At 50.1% G+C, this 21041-nt stretch overlaps 2 protein-coding genes across 4 annotated transcripts in view; both read right to left on the bottom strand.

Moving 5' to 3' along the window:
* LOC127575716 (arf-GAP with Rho-GAP domain, ANK repeat and PH domain-containing protein 1-like) overlaps positions 1–3889 on the bottom strand; it is a 119267-nt gene extending 115378 nt beyond the window's left edge. For all 3 annotated transcript variants that reach the window (XM_052025713.1, XM_052025715.1, XM_052025716.1), the window contains exon 1: positions 3555–3889. The gene's annotated coding sequence lies outside the window, so the exon portion shown is untranslated. The remainder of the gene's footprint in view (positions 1–3554) is intronic.
* A 10953-nt stretch (positions 3890–14842) lies between these two features.
* stard10 (StAR-related lipid transfer (START) domain containing 10) overlaps positions 14843–21041 on the bottom strand; it is a 39808-nt gene continuing 33609 nt past the window's right edge. The window contains exon 6 of the mRNA XM_052025720.1: positions 14843–20894. Coding sequence (XP_051881680.1) covers positions 20667–20894 — 228 coding nt within the window. The 3' untranslated portion in view covers positions 14843–20666. The remainder of the gene's footprint in view (positions 20895–21041) is intronic.

Here is a 21041-nt window from a genome sequence, read left to right as displayed (position 1 = left end):
TCCCTTTGGAAATCCAAATAGCAGTTCCCATTATTCCACCCTGATTTTCCAGGACATGCCCTCTTCTCGTTACTACCATCGGGGAGGAGGTACAGGAGCCTGAAGACCCACACTCAACGATTCTCAGGAACAGCTCCTTCCTCTCTGCCTTTCATTCCTTAGTCCGATAAAATGGACCCTTGACCTCACAATCTACCTCGTTATGACCTTGCACCTTATTGTCTGCCTGCACTGCACTTTCTCTGTAACTGTAACACTTTATTCTGCATTCTGTTATTGTTTTCCCTTGTACTACCTCGATGCACTGTTTTAATGAAATGATCTGTACGATCGGAATGCAAGACAAGTTTTTCACTGTACCTCAGTACATGTGACAATAATAAGCCAATTTTTCAATCACCATGAACACTACCTTATTATTACTTTTTTTTAGTACTATTTATTTTTGTAAATTATAGTAATGCTGTGACTTTGCACTGTTAAATGGTTGCAAAACAACAAATTTCACGTCATACAAGTCAGTGATAATAAATCTGATTCTGCTCATTACACCCTCAAAAAAAAAATTCACGCAAATCGTGGTGAATTTCTGGAATTCAGTAAGATTGAAAGAGTGCAGAGGAGATTTACTAGAATGTTGCTGGTTCTTCAGGAGTTGAGTTACAGGGAAAGATTGAACAGGTTAGGACTTTATTCCTTGGAGCGCAGAAGAATGAGGGGAGGTTTGACAGAGGTTTACAAAATTATGAGGGGTATAGACAGAGTAAATGCGAGTAGGCTCTTTCCACCTAGATTAGGAGAGATAAGTACGAGAGGACATGGCTCTAGGGTGAAAGGGGAAAGGTTTAGGGGGAACTTCTTCACTCAGAGAGTGCAGGGAGTGTGGAACAAGCTGCCATCTGATGTGGTAAATGCGGGCTCACTCTCAAGTTTTAAGAATAAATTGGATAGATACATGGACACATGGACGGGTGAGGTCTGGAGGGTTATGGACTGGGTGCAGGTCAATGGGACTAGCAGAATAGAGTTTTGGCACAGACTAGAAGGGCTGAATGGCCTGTTTTCTGTGCTGTAGTGTTCTATGGTTCCATTACCCCAGAGGGTTGGGGTGGCTGGATCACTGGGGGTACTTGAAGTGGAGGCCAATAAATATTGGAAAGGTTGAGGAATTGAGGGAGCTGGGAACTGGCATGGAAGAAGAATTGAGGTCAGCCTGGATCAGCCAAAAACAGACCGAATGGTGGGGCAGGCTAGAGGTGCCAAATGGCCTCCCTACTCCTGCTCCTGTTTTCTCGTGTTGCTGTGTTGTGTCAGCACAATTTTCTTGTTGCAAAACTGTGTTGACTCTGCCGAACTGCACTGCATGTTCCTACTTCCTTAACAGTTAATCCAGCACCTTCCACAGTGACAGACAGCAGGGTAACCAGGCTTCAGTTTGCTGCTCCCCACCTCCCGGCTCTCTTCAATACACCCATTATGTGGGAGGTTCCCAAGCTGCTGGGAATCTGGAGAATTTTGGAAAATCACATCTAATACACCCGCATTCTCTGGTGCAGCAAGTAGAGCTGCTGCCTCACAGCTCCAGAGACCTGGGTTCGATCCCGACCTCTGGTTAGTCTGTCTGGAGTTTGCACGTTCTCTCCATGACCGCCCGGGTGAATGTAGAACAGCACAGAACAGGCCCTTTGGCCCACAATGTTGTGCCGACATAGCTAATCCCTCCTACCTACAGAATGCCCATATCCCTCCAGTTTCCTCTCATTCATGTGCCCATCCAAGCCTCTCTTAAAAGCCCCCAATGAATTTGTCTCCACCACCCTATCAGGCAACGCATTCCAGGCATCCACCACTCTCTCAGTAAAAAAACGTACCCCTCACGTCTGTTCTGAACCTACCCCCTCTCACTTTAAATGCATGCCCTCTGGTATTGGATCGTTCAATAATGGGAAAAAGATATTGCTTGTCCACCCTATCTATGCCCCTCATAATTTTATACACTTCCAACAGATCACCCCTCAGCCTCCACCACTCCAGAGAAAAGAGCCCAAGTTTGTCTACCCTCTCCTGATAGCACATGCCCTCTAATCCAGGCAGCATCCTAGTAAACCTCCTCTGCACCCTCTCTAAATCCTCGACATCCTTCCTGTAGTGAGGTGACCAGAATTGCACACAATACTCTAAATGCAGCCAAACCAGACTTCTATAGAGATGTATCATAACTTCTTGACTCCTGTACTCAATACCCCGATTAAGCATTCCATAAGCCTTCTTAACCACCCCGTCTACCTATGCTCCGGTTTCCTCCCACATCCCAATGAGGTGCAGGCTGGTAGGTTTATTCGGTTACTGTAAATTGCCCCTAGTGTGTGGGTGAGGTGTAGAATCTGGGGGGTGGGGTTGACGGGAATAGAGAGAGAACAATTTCAGGGAGGTCAGTGGGAAGGGATTTGATAGTATTTCTCCCAGAACCTGCAGGGCTGAATGGTCTCCTCCTGTGCATTAAGGAACTATAAGGTATAACATCACGTCTTCAGGGCTGGGGACATTGGCCAGACCTGAAGGCTTCATGGTATCCCTTAATTCTCCAGTCATTTACCCTCACCTCCCCTTATCTCAGGGGTGGTGTTTTAAATTGCCCTCTGTTGTGGAGGCAGGCACAAAATATTTCTGTAATCTCTCTATATTCCTGATGTTGTCTCTGAAGCTCCTGCCGCCTCTCCCCATTAACCCTCAGCTGGCTTCTGAAATCTGCCCAATCCTTCACCCACTGTCCATCTCTCTCTCTCTCTCTCTCTGACACTGATCTGTCTCCTTACATACACATTCACTCTCTCTCACACACATTCAGACATCTCCTTCTCTCTGTCACCTCAACACACACACACTGCCACTCACTCACACCCTCTCTATCTTTTCCTGATCTCCCTCTCTCTCTCTGTGACTGGTCTCTCACACACAAACTCTCACACACCCTCTTTCTCTGTAACTGGTCTCCCTCTCTCTCTCATACACACACACACACAGAATTTTAAATCATTATAGCACCAACCAGACCCAACAGCGTTGAGCAAACGAATAAAGACTAAAAATTACTTCTAATCAGTGCTAGGAAGGAGCCGTCAGTTGTTCTGTGGAGAGCCGGGGCATGTGAAATTCTATCCCTCTATTGACACATACCCAAAGTGTTAAGAAACAGCCACTTTAAAATAACCAGAGCCAAACACATCAGGGTTTGTATAGAGATACAATTCAATGGGACTGAGAATACAATATCCCCTTCGCAACCATACAAAGCGACAAACTCTGAGGCTGAGCTGAGAGCCAACCTCCTGCCCCTAGCAAACACTGTGCAGAGTTTGCTGTCATACCAGACAGCAGCTCAAACCAACGCTTTACTGATCAGGGTTGTTTTAAACAGACCCGAGTGCGCGTTCACGCGGAGAGAGGATGAAACCTGATTCAGTGCCTCCTTGTCAGCTTCAGCCGTGCTCGGTCGCGGCGCCGAACGCGTGTGCCCGGGATAAGTTCAATTAAAGTTACAGAAAGTTTCTGACCTCGTTCAGCCAGCTCCTGGTCTCAGCAACCTCGGCCAGTGGGAATTCGTAGGCACATTGCTTTAATAAGCTCAGCAGAGGCTTTCCCCAAGGGCTCTGTGAAGCGGGCGGCCGGTCACCGGCAACTTTGGATGAAACTTTTCTCTCTGTCTCCCCCCTGCAGGCTCGCCCGACCCGGGAGCACGTGACCGCGCTCCGCTCGGACAGACTTTCGGCTCGTTTCGGCTCTTTCCGGAGTTTGGGATTGGTTTCGGAATGCGAAGAGAGGCGGGAGGGTGAGGGGTGTGTGATGTCTCTTCCACCCCTCCCCACAAGCCTTACAGCCAACTCCCCCAGAGATCAGGGCAAAAGAAGGCTGGGAACACTCAGCAGGTCAGGCAGCGTCTGTGGAGAAAGTCAAGTCGAGTTTATTGCCACATGTGTGCAGAGGTGCAATGGACTTAGTTTATTTTGTTCTTTCTTGGTTTATTTTGTTCTTTCTTGGAAAAATTACGTATAACTCATGTTTTTCTTGTGACTGTTGTGTCTCAAAGTCGAGTTTATTGTCATATGACCAAGTACAATGAAAAACTTACTTGCATGTTGTGTATCTGATGCTCTGTGCCTGTGATGCTGCTGTAAGTTTTCCATTGCACCTGTGCACACATGGACTTGTGACAATGCATGTGACAAACTCGACTTTGAGACACAACATTCACAAGAAAAACACAAATTAAACATAAATTGTACAAGAAAGAACACAATTAGAACAAAAAAGAACAAAGTCCATTGTAGTGCAAAGTGGTCATAGTGTTGCTGTACAGTGGTCGATTAACCCATCTTTGGGGTTTGGGAGGGAACCGGAGCACCTGGGCATGGCACTGACACAGCTGGTAGAGATGCTCCCTCACACGCTCCAGAGACCCCGGTTCGATTCTGGCCTCCGGCGCTGTCTGTGTGGAGTTCGCAAATCCTCCCAACGACCGCGTGGGCTTGCCCCGGTTTCCTCCCACGTCCCAACAACGTACGGGTCAGTGGGTTAATTGTCTCTAGTGTGTGGGTGAGGGGTAGAGACTGGGGGGAGTTGGTGAGAACGTGGGGAGAATAAAATGGGGTTGGTGTAAATGGGTAGTTGATGGTCAGTACAGACTAGGTGGGCTGAAGGGCCTGTTTCTGTGCTGTATTTCTCTGTGACTCTATGAAACCCACACGATCACAGGGGGAATGTGCAGACTCCACACAGACAGCACCGGAGGTAGGGATTAAACCAGGTCTCTGGGGGAACATGCAAACTCCACACAGACAGCACCAGAGGTCAGGATCGAACCAGGTCTCTGGGGGAACATGCAAACTCCACACAGACAGCACCAGAGGTCAGGATCGAACCAGGTCTCTGGGGGAACATGCAAACTCCACACAGACAGCACCGGAGGTCAGGATCGAACCAGGTCTCTAGCACTGTGAGGCAGCAGCTCTATTACCTGTGTCACTGTATTATACTTCGTCAACACTGGGCAACAGACTAAACAGTTTTGAGTTGCAGGGGGCAGTGGAGGAAGAGATGAGAAATGCTTTAGTGATGTTGGTTTGAGGGATAAGTATTTGCTGACGGCAGCAGAAGTATTATCTCTTCTTCATTCGACAGTCTGGGATCTTTCACATCCACTTGAGATAACAGTCAGGCCCTTGGCTCAACACCTCATTCCAGTGACAGCCCCTGCAGCAGTGTGGCACTCCCTCAGTACAACAGCAACCAAGTTGTTTGTCTGTAGTTTGAATAATTCCAGGGACGAGGGACGTTAGTTCTGTGGATGGACCAGAGAACACAGAACATTACAGCACAGTACAGGCCCTTCAGCCCACAATGTTGTGCCGACATTTTATCCTGCTCTAAGATCTATCTAACCCTTCCCCCCCAACATAGCCCCCCCCCCCCATTTCTCAGCTGGGGTTGTTCTCCTGGGAACAGAGGAGGTTGTGAGGGGGTCTGACAGAGGGATTTGAAATCAGGACAGGTACAGACAGAGTGGATGGAGAGAGACTGTTCCCACTTGGGGAGGGGTCAAGGACCAGAGGACAGAGAATGATGGAGATTGGGTAAACACTACCTCAGATTATATTTCTCTCTCTCAACTTTTGTCCTTGTGTTTATTTTGGGTTAATTTAAAACTAGAGTCATAGAGTCATACAGCACAGAAACAGGCCCTTCAGCCCAACTGGTCCATGCCGACTATGATTGCCCGCGTTTGGCCCATATCCCTCTACCCTGCCACAAAACAACAAATTTCAGAATCAGAATCAAGTTTACTATCACTGGAATATGTTGTGAAATTTGTTGTTGCAGCAGCAGTACAGTGCAAGATGTAAAGATAACTATAAATTACAAAATAAATAAACCAAGGTCCAGGAACGGTCTAACCAAACTTCAATAGAAGTTGAACAAAGTTCTCTGCTGCTGTGTTGTATTCCAGTAGGGATAACCCATGGTGCTCGGTTTGTATTTGTGGTGAGGATGTACCTTTAAGAGCCAGCGTGTGATTCAAAGATCATGTGAAAGCAGTGAGTGCGGCAGAACGTGGGCCGAGTCCGTGCGACAGATGCTCGTCTCAGAGGCTGGTGTATCAGAGCCTGTGGCCACGCATTCATTGATGAAACAAAAAGACAGAGTGGGAAATCTTTGCAGAAGTTAGGCAAGGATTTGCATTTGATTCATGCCGAGCGGTTCACTGCTTTCTTGGGTCTTTGTGTGCACAGGAGAGTTGTCACATTCGGCTCTGAGGACTGACACGTCAGCCCACATTGAGGCACTCACTCTGTCCAGCAGTCTGCTTCAATTTCCGATCCAGATGGTCAGCTCTCCACCATTCCAGCTCACTACTCCTTCCGCACACAGCTGTGGTGCCCCGAGTACCAACTAACACCAAATATCCCAGAGACCTGGAGAGCTACGGCAAGGGAAGAGGATCTTCAGCCCATCGATTCTGTGCTACTCACAGTAGAAGCATAAAACTGTAGAGCACATCAATGGGCCCTTTCCGAGCACCCCAACCACGCCAAACATGGGGCGGACCTCTGGGTTTTAACCAGGAATTTCCAGAGCATTGCAGAGATGGTCAGAATCAGGGAGGGTCACGCTGTGGGGGGGGGGGGGATCGGTACTAAGGGAGGGTCACGCTGCAGGGGGGGGCGGTGCTGAGGGAGCGCCACGCTGCGGGAGGGGGGGGGGCGGTGCTGAGGGAGCACCACGCTGCGGGAGGGGGGGGGGCGGTGCTGAGGGAGCGCCACGCTGCGGGGGGGGGGGCGGTGCTGAGGGAGCGCCACGCTGCGGGAGGGGGGCAGTGCTGAGGGAGCGCCATGCTGCGGGGGGGGGGGGGGAATCAGCAGGATACTTTAGGTGAACCAGTCTCAATCTTGACATGGCTGAATTTTTGGAGTTGGAAGCTTGACCCAGAATTGGTTACAACCTTCAGGGGAACGCTCCAGTTTCAGAGTTTCCTGCCCAAGTTGTTAGCCTGTGAGGAGGAAGGTTTAGTTCTACAAAACCTTCCTCCTCACAGCTCAGAGTGAGCTTACACTGAGTTCCTGGAACCCTGAAGAGTTGATAACAAAAAAAACTAATTACAACTAATTAAATAAAATAGGGATGCAGGATGAGGTGATGTGTTGTAGCTGCATGATGTGGTTGCTGGTAGACCCCACTGTGGTTCTTGGTGGACTCCACCGTGGTTCCTGGCAACCACATCTGCAGCAAGTATTGGTTGCTCGAGGAACTCAGGCTCAAAGTTGATGACCTGGAATCTGAGCTTCAAACACTGCGACGCATCAGGGAGGGGGACAGTTACCTGGACGCTGTGTTTCAGGGGGCAGTCACAGCCATTAGATTAACTGCTTCAAATTTGGTCTGTGGTCAGGGACAAGAGGGTGTGACTGTGCGTGAGGCAGGTAGGGGGATCCAAGAGGTAGTGCTGGAGGAGCCTCAGCCCTTGAGCTTGTCCAACGGGTCTGAGATTCTTGCTCCCTGTGCGGATGAGAGTGGGGTCTGTAGGAAGGATGAGCAACCGAACCGTGCACCGCGGTTCAGGGAGCCATTCAGGAGGGGGGAGAGAAGAGAAATTTAGTTGTGATTGGGATAGTAAAGTCAGGGGAATGGACACAATTCTCTGTCGCAAGGATCGAGAGTCCCGAAGGCTGTGTTGCCTGCCTGGTGCCCGGGTTTGGGACATCTCATCTGACCTGCAGAGGAATTTGGAGTGGGAGGGGAAAGATCCAGTTGTCATGGTCCACATGGGTACCAACGACGTAGGCAGAAGAAGGAAAGAGGTTCTGCTGAGGGAATTTGAGCAGCTAGGGACTAAATTAAAAAGCAGAACCAAAAAAGGTAATAATCTCAGGATTGCGACCTGAGCCATGTGCAAATTGGCACAGGGTCAATAAGATCAGAGAGTTATATGTGAGGCTCAAAGATTGGTGTGGGAGAAGTGGGTTTGAATTCCTGGAACATTGGCACAAGTATTGAGGAAGGAGGGAGCTGTTCCGATGGGACAGGCTCCACCTGAACCATGCTGGGACCAGGGTCCTGGTGCATGGCATAACTAGGGCTGTAGATAGGGCTTTAAACTAAACAGTAGGGGGTGGGTTCAACGGACTGGAAAAGTATGGATAAAAGGGGAGGAGAGCACAGGTGAGGTTACTGAAGTCTCCAGAATAAAGAATAAGACAGAAGGTTTAAAAAGGGATAAGAATTTAACTTCAGACAACAGAGACAAGTTTGAGCAGAAGGGTGGTGAATAAGGGCTGGGGCTGTTATATTTGAATGCACACAATACGTGAAATAAGGTAGGTGAGCTCAGCACAGTTAGAAATTGGCAGGTATGACGTTGTGGGCATCACAGAGGCATCACAGCTGGGAGCTAAACATCTGAGGATACACATCCCATCGAAAAGACAGGCAGGTGGGCAGAGGGGGTGGGGTGGCTCTGTTGGTAAAAAATGAAATCAAATCCTTAGAAAGAAGTTACATAGGATCAGAAGTTGTAGAATCCTTGTGGGTAGAGTTAAGAAACTCTATCCAGGCCTTTCAGGCAGGCATGGTAGCATAGTGGTTAGCATAATGCTTTACAGCACCAGCAACCTGGGTTCAATTCCAGCCGCTGTCTGTAAGGAGTTTGTACGTTCTCCCCGTGTGTCTGCGTGGGTTTCCTCCGGGTGCTCTGGTTTCCTCCCACATTCCAAAGACGTACGGGTTAGGAAGTTGTGGGTGTGCTATGTTGGCGCCGGAAGCGTGGCGACACTTGCGGGCTGCCCCCCAAAAAATCACTACGCAAAAGATGTATTTCACTGTGTTTCGATGTACACGTGACTAATAAAGATCTTATCTTATCTATCAATATTTGGTCAGTTTCAATGAGATCCCCCCTCATCCTTCTAAGCTCCAGCGAGTACAGGCCCAGAGCCATCAAACATTCCTCATATGTTAACCCTTTCAGTCCCGGGATCATTCTTGTAAACCCCCTCTGGACCGTCTCCAATGCCAGCACATCCTTCCTTAGATATGAGGCCCAAAACTGCTTACGATACTCCAAATGTGGTCCAACCAACACCTTATAAACCTCAGCAGTACATCCTTGCTTTTATATCCTAGCCCTCTCAAAATGAATTCCAACATTGCATTTGCCTTCCTTACTACGCACTCAACCTGCAAGTTAACCTTCAGGGAATCCTGCACTAGGACTCCCAAGCCCCTTTGCACCTCCGATTTCTGAAATCGCTCCCCGTTTAGAAAATAGTCTGTGCCTTTATTCCTTCTACCAAAGTGCATGACCGTACACTTCCCTGCGCTGTATTCCATCTGCCACTTCTTTGCTCATCCTCCCAACCCGTCCAAGTCCTTCTGCAGACTCCCTGCTTCCTCAACACTACCTGCCCCTCCACCTATCTTTGTATCATCCACAAACTTGGCCACACAGCCCTCAATTCCCTCATCCAGATCATTAACATACAACGTGAGAAGTAACAGACCCAACACCGACCGCTGCGGAACACCAATAGTCACCAGCAGCCAACCAGAAAAGGCCCCCTTTATTCCCACTCTTTGCCTTCTGCCAGTCAACCAATCTTCTATCCATGCTGGTACCTTTCCTGTAATACCGTGGGCTCCTATCTTGTTTAGCAGCCTCATGTGCGTGTTGTGGATAGTGTAGGAGACTGCCAAAGGAGACAGCAGGATAGATCAGTTGCAGATATGGGCGGAGAAATGGCAGATGGAGTTCAACCTGGCCAGATGTGAAGTGTTGCACCTTGGGAGGTCAAAGGTAAAGAGACAGCACACTGTTAATGGCAGGACCCTTAACAGTGTTGATGAGCAGAGGGATCTTGGGGTCCAAGTCCATAGCTCCCTGAAAGTGGCTGCACAGGTTGATAGGGCAGTAGAGAAGGCAAATGTCATGTTTGCGTCGCTAAGTCAAGGCACTGAGTTCGAGAGTCAGGAAGTTATGTCGCCGCGGTATAAAACTCTGGTTAGGCTGCATCTGGAGTATTGCATTCAGTTCTGGTCGCCCCGTTACTTGTCAAAGGCCTTCTGAAAATCCAAGTAAACAACATCCACCGACTCTCCTTTGTCCATCCTGCCTGTTATTTCCTCAAAGAATTCCAACAGGTTTCCCCTTCAGGAAACCATGCTGACTTCAGCCTACTTTATCATGAGCTTCCAGGTACCCCGAAACCTCATCCTTAATAATGGACTCTAACATCTTACCAACCACTGAGGTCAGGCAGACTGGCCTATAATTTTCTGTCTTTTGCCTCCCTCCCTTCTTAAAGAGTGGAGTGACATTTGCGATTTTCCAGACCTCCAGAACCACTCCCAAATCTAGTGATTCTTGAAAATGCCTCCACAGTCTCTTCAGCTACCTCTTTCAGAACCCTAGGGGGGTAGTCCATCTGGTCCAGGTGACTTATCATTTCTGGTTTTCCAAATGTTCATAAATCCCATCCCTAAGAATCCACTCCAGTAACTTCCCTACCACTGACACGAGACTCACCGGTCTATAGTTGGATTATCCGTTTCCCTTCTTGAAAAATGGAACAACATTAGCTACTCACCAGTCCTCCGGGACCTCGCCTGTGGCGATCGAGGACACGAAGATCTTGGTCAAGGCCCCATCAACCTCATCTCTTGCCTTTCTCAATAACCTGGGGTATATCCCATTAGGCCCTGGGTATTTATCCACCTTAATACTCTTTAAGAGACCCAACACCACCTCCTCCTTTATCTCGAAATGCCCCAGCATATTAGCACGCTCCGCACTGACCTCCCTGTCCCCCACGTCCTTCTGTTTGGTAAATACCGATGCAAAGTACTCATTGAGGACCTCACCCCCATCCTCTGCCTCCATGCACATGTTCCCTCCTTTATCCTGGAGTGGTCCTACCCTCTCCCTAGTTATCCTCTTGCTCTTGATGTATGTATAGAATGCCTTGGGATTCTCTTTAATCCCACTTGCCAAGGACTTTTCATGGCCCCTCCTGGCTTTCCTAATTCCCTTCTTGAGTTCCTTTCTGGCTTCTTTATAATCCTCAAGTGCTCTGTTCGATCCTGGCTTCCTGAGCTTTTTCTTCTTGACTAAATTCACCGCCTCTCTCGACATCCAAGGTTCTCTTATCCTGCCATCCTCGTCCTTCCTTCTCACTGGAACATCCCTGTCCTGTACCCTGTGCAGTTGGTCTTTAAATACCCTCCACATGTCAGATGTGGACTTGCCCAAAAACAGCTGTTCCCAATTAACTCTCCCTAGTTCCTGCCTAATGCTCCAGTAATTTGCCCTGCTCCAATGTAAGACTCTCCCGCAAGGTCCATACATATCCCTATCTACAGCTACCTTAAAACTTAAGGAGCTGTGGTCACTGTCCCTGAACTGTTCCCCCACTGAAAAGTCGGTCACCTGGCCAGGCTCGTTACCCAACACCAGGTCCAGTACGGCCCCTCCTCTCGTTGGACTATCGACCCATTGATTTCAGAAACCCTCCTGGATGCACCTAACAAATTCTGCCCCATCTAACCCTCTTACACTAAGGAAGTCCCAGTTTATATTGGGGAAGTTGAGGTCCCCCACGACAACAACCCTATTAGTTTTACACCTTTCCCTAATCTGCCTGCATATCCGTTCCTCAATGTCCCGGTGGCTATCGGGAGGTCTGTCGTCTAATCCCGTCAGAGTGATTGCACCTTCCTTATCTTTGAGTTCTACCCACACATTCAGTGGATGAGCCCTCCATTATCTCCCCTCTGAGTGCAACTGTGATATTGTCCCTGATTAGCAGTGCAACTCCTTCCCCCCGCTCTCCCCCAGCCAGCCCCTTTTACCTCCCTCTCTATCTTTTCTAAAACCCTGGAACATTAAACACCCATTCCTGTCCCTCTCTCAACTAAGTCTCTGTCATGGCCACAACATCACAGTTCCGTGTACTGATCCGTGCTCCAAGTTCATCACACTTACCCGTAACACTGCCAGCATTCAAGTACACACACTTCAACCTGTCCGTCCCATCGTGTCTGTTACTTTGCTCCTGCCTGTGTTTACTAGCCCTGACATCTCCCTTCCTCGCAATCCCTCCACTTTCTGACCCGGTACCCTGGGTTCCATCCCCCGGCCAAACTAGTTTAAACCCTCCCGAGTAGCACTAGTGAACCTCCCGGCCAGGATATTGGTTCCTCTCCAGTTGAGGTGCAACCCATCCCTCTTGTACAGGTCAACCCTGCCCCAGAAGAGGTTCCAATGATCCAAGAACGTGAAACCCTGTGGCCTGCACCAGTTCCTCAGCCACTCATTCATCTGTTCTACCATCCTATTCCTGCCCTGACTAGCATGTGGCACTAGGAGTAGTCCAGAGATTACTACCTTGGAGGTCCTTCTCTTCAGCCTCTTTCCTAACTCCTGCACAGGACCTCTTCCTCCTTTCTACCTACATCATTGGTGCCAACGTGCACCACAATCTCTGGCTGCTCACCGTCCCCCTTGAGAATATTCTGCAGCTGCTCTGAGACATCCTCGACCCTAGCACCTGGGAGGTAACACACCATCCTGGCGTCTCTTTCACGGCCACAGAATCTCCTGTCTGTTCCTCTATTGAGTCTCCTATCACTATTGCTCTCCCTGACTTTACCCTTCCCTGCTGAGCTGCAGAGCCGCCACAGTGCCACTGACCTGGCTGCTGCTGCTGTGCCCTGATAGGTCATCCCCCCCAGCAGTATCCAGAGGGGTATACTTGTTGCTGAGGGGTATGGCCACAGGGGAACCCTGCACTGACTGCTTACTCCCCTTACTTCTGGTGGTCACCCATCTATCTGAAGCCTGTACCCCGGGTGTGACCACCTCAGTAAAAGTCTGAGGTTTTCAGCTTCCCAGATGGTCCTGAGTACATCCAACTCCAGCTCCAGTTCCTTGACCTGGTCAGTCAGGAGCTGCAGCTGGGTGCACTTCCTGCAGATGTAGTCACCAGGGAGACTGAGGTTCCCTGACATCCCACACCTTACAGAAGGGGCATTCCACTGCCCTAACTGCCATCCTGCCTGCACTGAATCAAGGACTAAGGATTTACCGAGAGAAAAAAAAATAAAGACCTTACCTGTGCCTTCTCACCGAAACCTTTCAAGAGCTGCTCGCACTCCCTACTCCTCAGTCACTTACTCAGCCTCTTCTCGCCAAAGCCTCAATTCCCCCACTCTAACACTGAACCACGCACACAATGGCCACTCCACTTAACCCGAGCTTCTTTTTATTGGCTGCTGCTGATTAGCTAATTAGCCAGTTATTACTGACAATATGCAAGTGTGCCTCTGTAAGGGTCCTGCCCACTGAAAAAGGACATCAGGCACAGAGACTCACCGCTTATGAAAACTCCCACCTCTGGTTCCAAGTCCCGGCTCCCGCTCACTGAAAATGAACACTAAACACGGAGACTCACCACTTCGTTCTCCGATAGGTCAGTTCCCAGCACATTGATGCAATCACAAAGATGGTGTGCCAGCATCTTTACTTTCTTAGGAGGTTAAGGAGGTTCGGCTTGTCACCGAACACTAACAAACTTCTACAGATGTACTGTTGAAAGTATCCTGACTGGTTGCATCACGGTCTGGGACGGCAATTCGAATGCGCAGGAACGTAAGAAGCTGCAGAGAGTAGTGGACTCTGCCCAATACGTCACAGGCACATCCCTCCCCACCATCGGGGGTATCTACAGGAGGTGCTGCCTCAAGAAGGCAACATCCATCAGCAAAGATCCCCACCATCCGGGCCGTGCCATCTTCTCACAGCTCCCATCGGGCAGGAGGTACAGAAGCCTGAAGTCCCACACCTGTAGATGCTGTCAGTGGTGGGGAGGGCTGTGCCCGTGATGTGTCCAATACCCTCTGCAGCCTCTTGCACTACTGTGTGTTGGAATTCCTGTACCAGACCGTGATGCAACCAGTCAGGGTACTCTGATATCCAGAAATCCGTGGATTGTTATCTTGAATGAACCTGAGCCTCCACGTCCCCCAGGACAGAGGATTCCAAAGACTGATAACCCTCTGGGTGAAGATATTTCTCTTCAGTTCTAAGGGGTGTGACCTGAACCTTGTCTTGACAGGCAGAATGTCACCAAGGCCTCAAGTAATCTGTCCCAGCCTCAGACAGGGACAGGAAGAAAGGGAGGTGCTTGATGTACAGAGGGATCTTGGGGTGCAAGTCCATAGCTCCCTACGAGTGGCAACACAAGTAGATGGGGTGGTAACAAGGGCATATGGCTGTTTACCTTCATCGGTTGGGGTGCTGAGTTTAAAAGATGGGAAGTCATATTAAAGTTGTATAAACTTTAGTTAGGCCACATGTGGAGTATTGTGTTCAGTTCTGGTCACCCCATTACAGGAAGGATGTGGAGGCTTTGGAGAGGGTGCAGAAGAGGTTCACCAGGACGCTGCCTGGATTAGAGGGCATGAGCTATAAGGAGAGGTTGGACAAACTCGGGTTGTTTTCTCTGGAGCGTCGGAGGCTGAGGGGAGACCTGATAGAGGTTTATAAAATTATGAGAGGCACAGATAGGGTAGACAGCCAGAGTCTTTTCCCCAGGGTGGGAATATCAAATACTAGAGGGCATAGGTTTAAGGTGAGAGGGGGAAAGTTAAAAGGAAATGTGTGCGGCAAGTTTTTTTTTACACAGAGAGTGGTGGGTGCCTGGAACGGGCTGCCAGGGGAGGTGGCAGAAGCAAACAAAATAGCAACTCTTAAGAGGCATTCAGATAGCAGAACAAAATTATAGCACAACACAATTCATTCTGGTTGAAAAATAGTTCAACACACTTTTATTTTTAATTCCCCTTTTCTAACTATCTACATATATATATCTTCCCGGGTTGAACATATTGTGATTGAGACAAAGACTGATTGCCTGGATGATCCAGAGGTGAAACGGCAGAGGTTATTTTTCAGTGTCTCTCCCTTCGTGGGGAGTTACAGGTGAACGGCAGGAGTTAAACAGACAACACCAGAGGTCATCTCTCCACTGTGACCAGAGAACATCACAACAGCAACACTGCGATACTGCAAATTGGTACGATGCATAGTTAACTGCTTGCATGGTCAATGAAATAAATATAAGAGTTTGGACCATGTTACAGTTGTACAAAACGTTGGTTCGGCCGCACTTGGAGTATTGTGTGCAGTTCTGGTCACCACGGGTGTGAGCAAGCTGGAGAGGGTGCTAAAAGATTCACAAGGACGTTGCCTGGATTGGACAGTTTGAGTTATCAAGCTGGGTCTAACTTCCCTGGAGTGAAGGAAGCTGAGAGGTGACATGATAGAGGTTTATAAAATTATGAGGGACATGGCTAGGGTAGACAGCCAGAGTCTGTTTCCCATGGGAGGGGTGTCTAAAACTAGAGGGCAGAGGATTAAGGTGGGAGGAGGTTTTGAGGAGATCTGAGGGGTAAATGTTTCACACACACAGCAGGTGGTGTGCGGAATGGGCTGCCAGAGGAGGTGGTGGAGGCAGGAACAGGAACGTTTACGGTTCCCGGACTGTGCTGCCGGGGTAGTGGGGGAAGCAGACACGACTACAACATGGAAGTGCCAACACACACAAAATGCTGGAAGGAAGTGCTGTGTGTGTTCCAGCATCTGCAGAATCTCTTGTGTCTCCAACGTTGAAGAGGCATTTAGACAGACACATGAACAGGCAGAGAATGGAGGGAGATGGACCATGTGCAGGCAGATGGGATTGGTTTAATTTGGTGCCACGGTCAGCCTGTTCCTGAACTGCTCTGCTTTATTCTATGAATCTCTCCAGCTCCCTTCCTCCCATTGATGCCTCTCAATCAACCTCCTACCACTGAATCCAAGGAAGTGGTCACATGGGATCACAACTCAGTCTTAGGCCACACTCTCTCTGGGGAACACAGTCCTGGGATAAAGGATCAGCGGTTCAGGAGAGATACGCCTCTCTGGCATCCTCTTCCCCGGGGGGGAGGGTTTAGGTCTGATGTGGCATTCCCACTGGGACCGGAGGGGATCAGATGATCTTCAGGGGAAAGTGAACGAGGTACAAGAAGGCAGGCAAGCAGACCAGGTGCAAAATGGCATTGTCTACCCTCCCTCTCTCACAGTCATGAAGGCAACAACTTGCAGAGATAAAGCACGTCAGACCTAAAAGAGGCCAGGCCAAAGAAAACTTTCCACCCAGTTAGTTTGGAGCTGGTGGCCAAAGGCCAGATGATGGAGGGAGGTTCCAAAGGAAGGGTGGGGGCAGAGAGGTTCAGGGAGAGGTCCAGAGCTCGGGGTCCGGGCAGCTGCAGGCACAGACAGATGTGGATAATAGGAGCAATTCAGCAATCAGAGGGGGGAGTGGAGCTTGAGGGGGGAGAGAGAGCGAGCGAGGGAGAGCGAGCAAGAGCGAGAGAGAGGTAAGTTAGCTAAGTAGGAGCCAGTGTCAGAGAGAAGGAGGGAGGAAGGGGAGGGACGGGTGACAGGACTTGATGCTAGGACAGAGACAGCAGCGAGCGTTGGGAGCGAGCTCTGGGTTACACAGTGTGGAAGGAGGGAGCTGGAGAGGTGGAGTCTGGAGACATGGGTGAGAGTTTCAGCAGGGTAGGTAGGACCTTGGAGTAACGGTGACCAATATAGCAAGACAGGGGTCCCCTCTGAACTAATCAGAGGCCTGTGTGTGTGTGTGTGGGGGGGGGGGGGGGGTGGTCAGTCCTGGGTAGCTGAACATCACAGGCACCATGATGGTGTCATAGATCACAGAAACAGGCCCTTCAGCCCATCGACTCTGTTCTGACCATGGAGGACCCATTTACACTAATCCCATTTTATTCTCCCCACATTCTCCTGTCACCTGCACATTACGGGACATTTAATGGCCAATTAACCTCCCAGCTCTGGTGGAGACGATGCCAAGATCTCTCCTCTCTGGCCTGCCTTCCATCTCCAAATCTCCACCGCATTTTTCAGGAAGAATATATTCAAGGTTAAAATGAACACTTTGGTGGGACACCTCCATGGATTGTCAGTTGATCTATTGCTCCCAGGACAACTCCGGAGGGTTGGGAACAGGTACAGTTAGATCGAGGTTCCTGCCCGTGGTGTGCTGCCTGTTTTGGTCTGGGACGTCCTGGCAAGAGTGCGTCTAAGGGGACCCCCTGACTCACTCAAACCCGTGACAATACCTCAAGCAACGTTGACTGGGCTTAGAGAGAGTGGAAATTCTCCTCCCAACTGCACGATGGCCCTCACCGAGATGTGTTCACCATTTTAACAGCCGGCCTGACTCTGAGTGTTAGCCCTGGAAGCTTCGGGGGGTGGGCTGGTGAGGCAAGTGTAGCCTAGCCCTCCACTTAGGCATTCCCTGTCCCCTCCCACCTTGGACTCTGCCCATTCGATCTGGTATCAATGACATCCTTCCCACCTTGTTTAGGAGATCAACGTTGGGCCCTGGTGCCCCCAAGCCCAAGGAGGGAGGATTCAGAGAGGCAGGGTTACGCGGTAGACATTTCTCTTCCACCCCCCACCCACACGTCTTGGTGGGGGCTCACCTCATCTCCACGGATACCACCCACCCATTCGCGGTGGATTCCCATCACATCCTTTACCGGGAATGAACTGGAGGAAGGAAGAGATGACACTGTGGAGAGTCCCGGTACTTCCTGTGAATGGGGGAGACTCTCCTAAAGGCTACAGGAGCAGACAAAGCAGCCACAGAGGCAGGTCAGGTTAGGAGCGTGCGAGGGATACTCCACAAGGGCAATCAGAGACCTTGCACCTTATTATCTCCCTGCACTTCCTCTGTAGCTGTTTTCCCTTGTACTACCTCAGTGCACTGTGTAATGAATTGATCTGTCTGAACAGTATGCAAGACAAGTTTTTCACAAGCGACAAAGGTAAACCAATTCCAATTTCAAAAGATAAAGAACTGGGAACAGCAAACAACCAGGATGTGGAGGCTTTGGAGAGGGTGCAGAAGAGGTTCACCAGGATGTTGCCTGGATTAGAGAGCATGAGCTACAAGGTGAGGTTGGACAAACTCGGGTTGTTTTCTCCGGAGTATCGGAGGCTGAGGGGAGACCTGATAGAGGTTTATAAAATTATGAGAGGCAGAGATATAGGATAGACCGTCAGAGTCTTTTCCCCTAGGGTGGAAATGTAAAATACTTGAGGGCGTGCATTTAAGGTGGGGGAGGGGGAGTTTAAAGGAGATGTGCGGGGCAAGTTTTTTTAAAAAACACACAGTGGGTGCCTGGAATGTGCTGCCAGGGGTGGGGGTGGAGGCAGATACGATAGAGGGGTTTCAGAGGCTGTTAGTTAGCCATATGGATGTGCAGAGAATGGAGGGAGATGGACATTGTGTAGGCAGAAGGGATTTGTTTAGCTAGGCTTTTAATTACTAGTTTAATAAGTTCGGCACAGCGTTGTGGCTGTGCTGCACTGATCTAGGTTTTAATCTGCTGGAGGAACTCAGCGGGTCGAGCAGCACCTGCGAGGGGAAAGGAATCGGCAAAGTTTCAGGTTGAAGGCCTGCGTCAGGACCGAGAGAGGGTCCGGCCCGCTGAGTTCCTCTGGCCGGTTGTGTGTTGCTCCAGATCCCAGCATCAGCCGTCTCTGTGTCTCCAGCTGGGGAACCAAGAGATACTGGCACTGAAGGTATGAAAGTTATTGAAGCAGCGAATAGAATGCTGGCCTGTGTGCTGGAGGTTTGTTCCACAGACACACAGCACTGGTTTGATCCCAGCCTTCGGTGCTGTCTGTGTGGAGTTTGCACGTTCTCCCTGTGACTGCGTGGGCTTCATAAAGTTATAGAGAGGTACAGCACAGAAACAGGCCCTTCTGCACATTCAGTTCATGCTGGTCATCAACCACCCAGTTACACTGATCCTACAGTAATCCCATTTCATTCTCCCCACATTTCCATCAACTCCCCCCAGATTCTACCCCTCACCCACACACCAGGGGCAATTTACAGTGGACAATTAACTCACCAATCCGCACGTCGTTGGGATGTGGGAGGAAACCGGAGCACCCAGGGGAAACCCACGCGGTCACGGAGAACGTGCAAACTCCATGCGCACGTAGCGCCGGAGGTGGGGATTGAACCCGGGTCTCTGGCACTGCGAGGCAGCAATTTTACCAGCTGTATCACTGTGCTGTCCCCAGACCCTCCAGTTTCCTCCCACACCCCAGAGGCGTGTGGGGTCGGTGGGTTAATCACCGGCTGTAAATCGCCCCCGGTGTAAGGAAGTTGCGAAGGGGAGCAGCTGGGCAAGTGAAACAGAACAAGCTGTAGGGCTATACAGGAATAAAGAATGGGGATAGGACTGGTGGGATTGCTCCCTCGGGAGCTGGCGTGGACTCAATGGGCTGAGTGGCCTCCCATAAGAAGCAGGCAAGCTCCGGTTGAATCCATGGAGAGTAAATGCCTTCAGTTCCGGGTACCAGACAGGGAGGAGCTACTGATCTCAGGCCTGGGAGGCAATCACACCTCAGATACTGGGGCTGACAGGGTTAAAGTTCACAGGCAGGTCACACAGACTGGGCTCCCGTTCCTGTCGAGGACTCAGGGGCTCTCTCACCAAGCGGTTGACCACAGGGGGGACCTCAAAATTCAAGCCGGGCCATTCGGGGTGAGATAATGTCAGAGACTCTCGCCCCTTCCCCCTGCAAGGGGTATCAGACAACCCAGGCCACCCCACAATGGACATCAGGGTCCACGGCAGAGTTTTCTTGGTGAAGGGGATCAGAATCTTTACCCCAGGACAGAAATGTCAGGAACGAGAGGAGGTGCATTTGAGGGGACGAGTTTAAGGGAGACCTGTGGAGCAAGTTGCTTAACACAGAGAGTGGTGGGTGTGGGGGCTTTGGAGAGGCTGCAGAAGAGGTTCACCAGGATGCTGCCTGGATTGGAGGGTACGAGCTACAAGGAGAGGTTGAACAGACTTGGGCTGTTTTCTCTGGAGCGGTGGAGGCTGAGGGGAGACCCGATAGAGGTTTATAAGATTATGAGAAGCTTAGACAGAGTAGAGAGTCGGAATCTTTTCCCCAGGGTGGAAATGTCAAATACTGGAGGGAAACCATTCAAGGTGAGAGGGGGAAAGTTCAAAGGCGATGTGTGGGGCAAGTTTTTAAAAAAAAAACAGAGAGTGGTGGGTGCCTGGAACGGGCTGCCAGGGGTGGGGGGTGGAGACAGATACAATAGTGGTGTTTAAGAGGCTGTTAGACAGACACATGAATGTGCAGGGATTGGAGGGATGTGGATCACGTGCAGGCAGAAGAGATTTAGTTTAGTTCGGTATTGTGTTCAGCACAGACATGGTGGGCCGAAGGGCCTGTTCCTGTGCTGTACTGTTCTATGTTCTACAGTGCGGGGGGAGGATCAGAGGCAGGGAGGTGGTGCACATCTGGAGGCTGAATGGCCTTCTGTTCATTCCATTAAAAGCACATCAGGATGGGTTTGCAGAGACAAGCTACAACATCAGTCACCAATGTTAAACACATCCACCCTCCCACCCAGGGAACCTGACACAACCGTTCTGAAACGCAAGCAGCACTTTATTCCAAATTCTGCGCGAGGCCAGCACTGACTGGGTGGGTTCTACAGACCCCTTGCTCCTCAGTTCACACTGTCCTCGTCGCTGCTATCCGCCTTCTCTTCCTTGGCCTCGAGGATCCCGCTCTCGTCGATGTTTTCCAGGGAATCGGCGTGCTGGATGGAGAGTTCGGAGAGCGGGATGGTGGGCAGGTTGCTCTGCTCTGGGTGAACCCAGGGTTTGAAGGACGGGTTGTGTTTCTGTTTCCATTCTGGGTACTTGAGGCAGGCTTTGTAAATCTTCCTCATGGCCTGGGCAGGAAGGGGCAACATGGAGCGGGTTACATGTCCGAGGTTGAGGTCAGGTCACACATCAGCACGAAACTCAACATACACCAGCAGCAACCCCCATAACTGACTCCCCCCACCCACTGAATCATCTCCCCCATCACCAACTCT

Source organism: Pristis pectinata, chromosome 11, assembly GCF_009764475.1.
Source record: "Pristis pectinata isolate sPriPec2 chromosome 11, sPriPec2.1.pri, whole genome shotgun sequence".
In the NCBI taxonomy this organism is placed as follows: domain Eukaryota; kingdom Metazoa; phylum Chordata; class Chondrichthyes; order Rhinopristiformes; family Pristidae; genus Pristis; species Pristis pectinata.
Note: the sequence above shows the minus strand (reverse complement) of the source record. Positions and strands in the feature narration are given on the sequence as shown.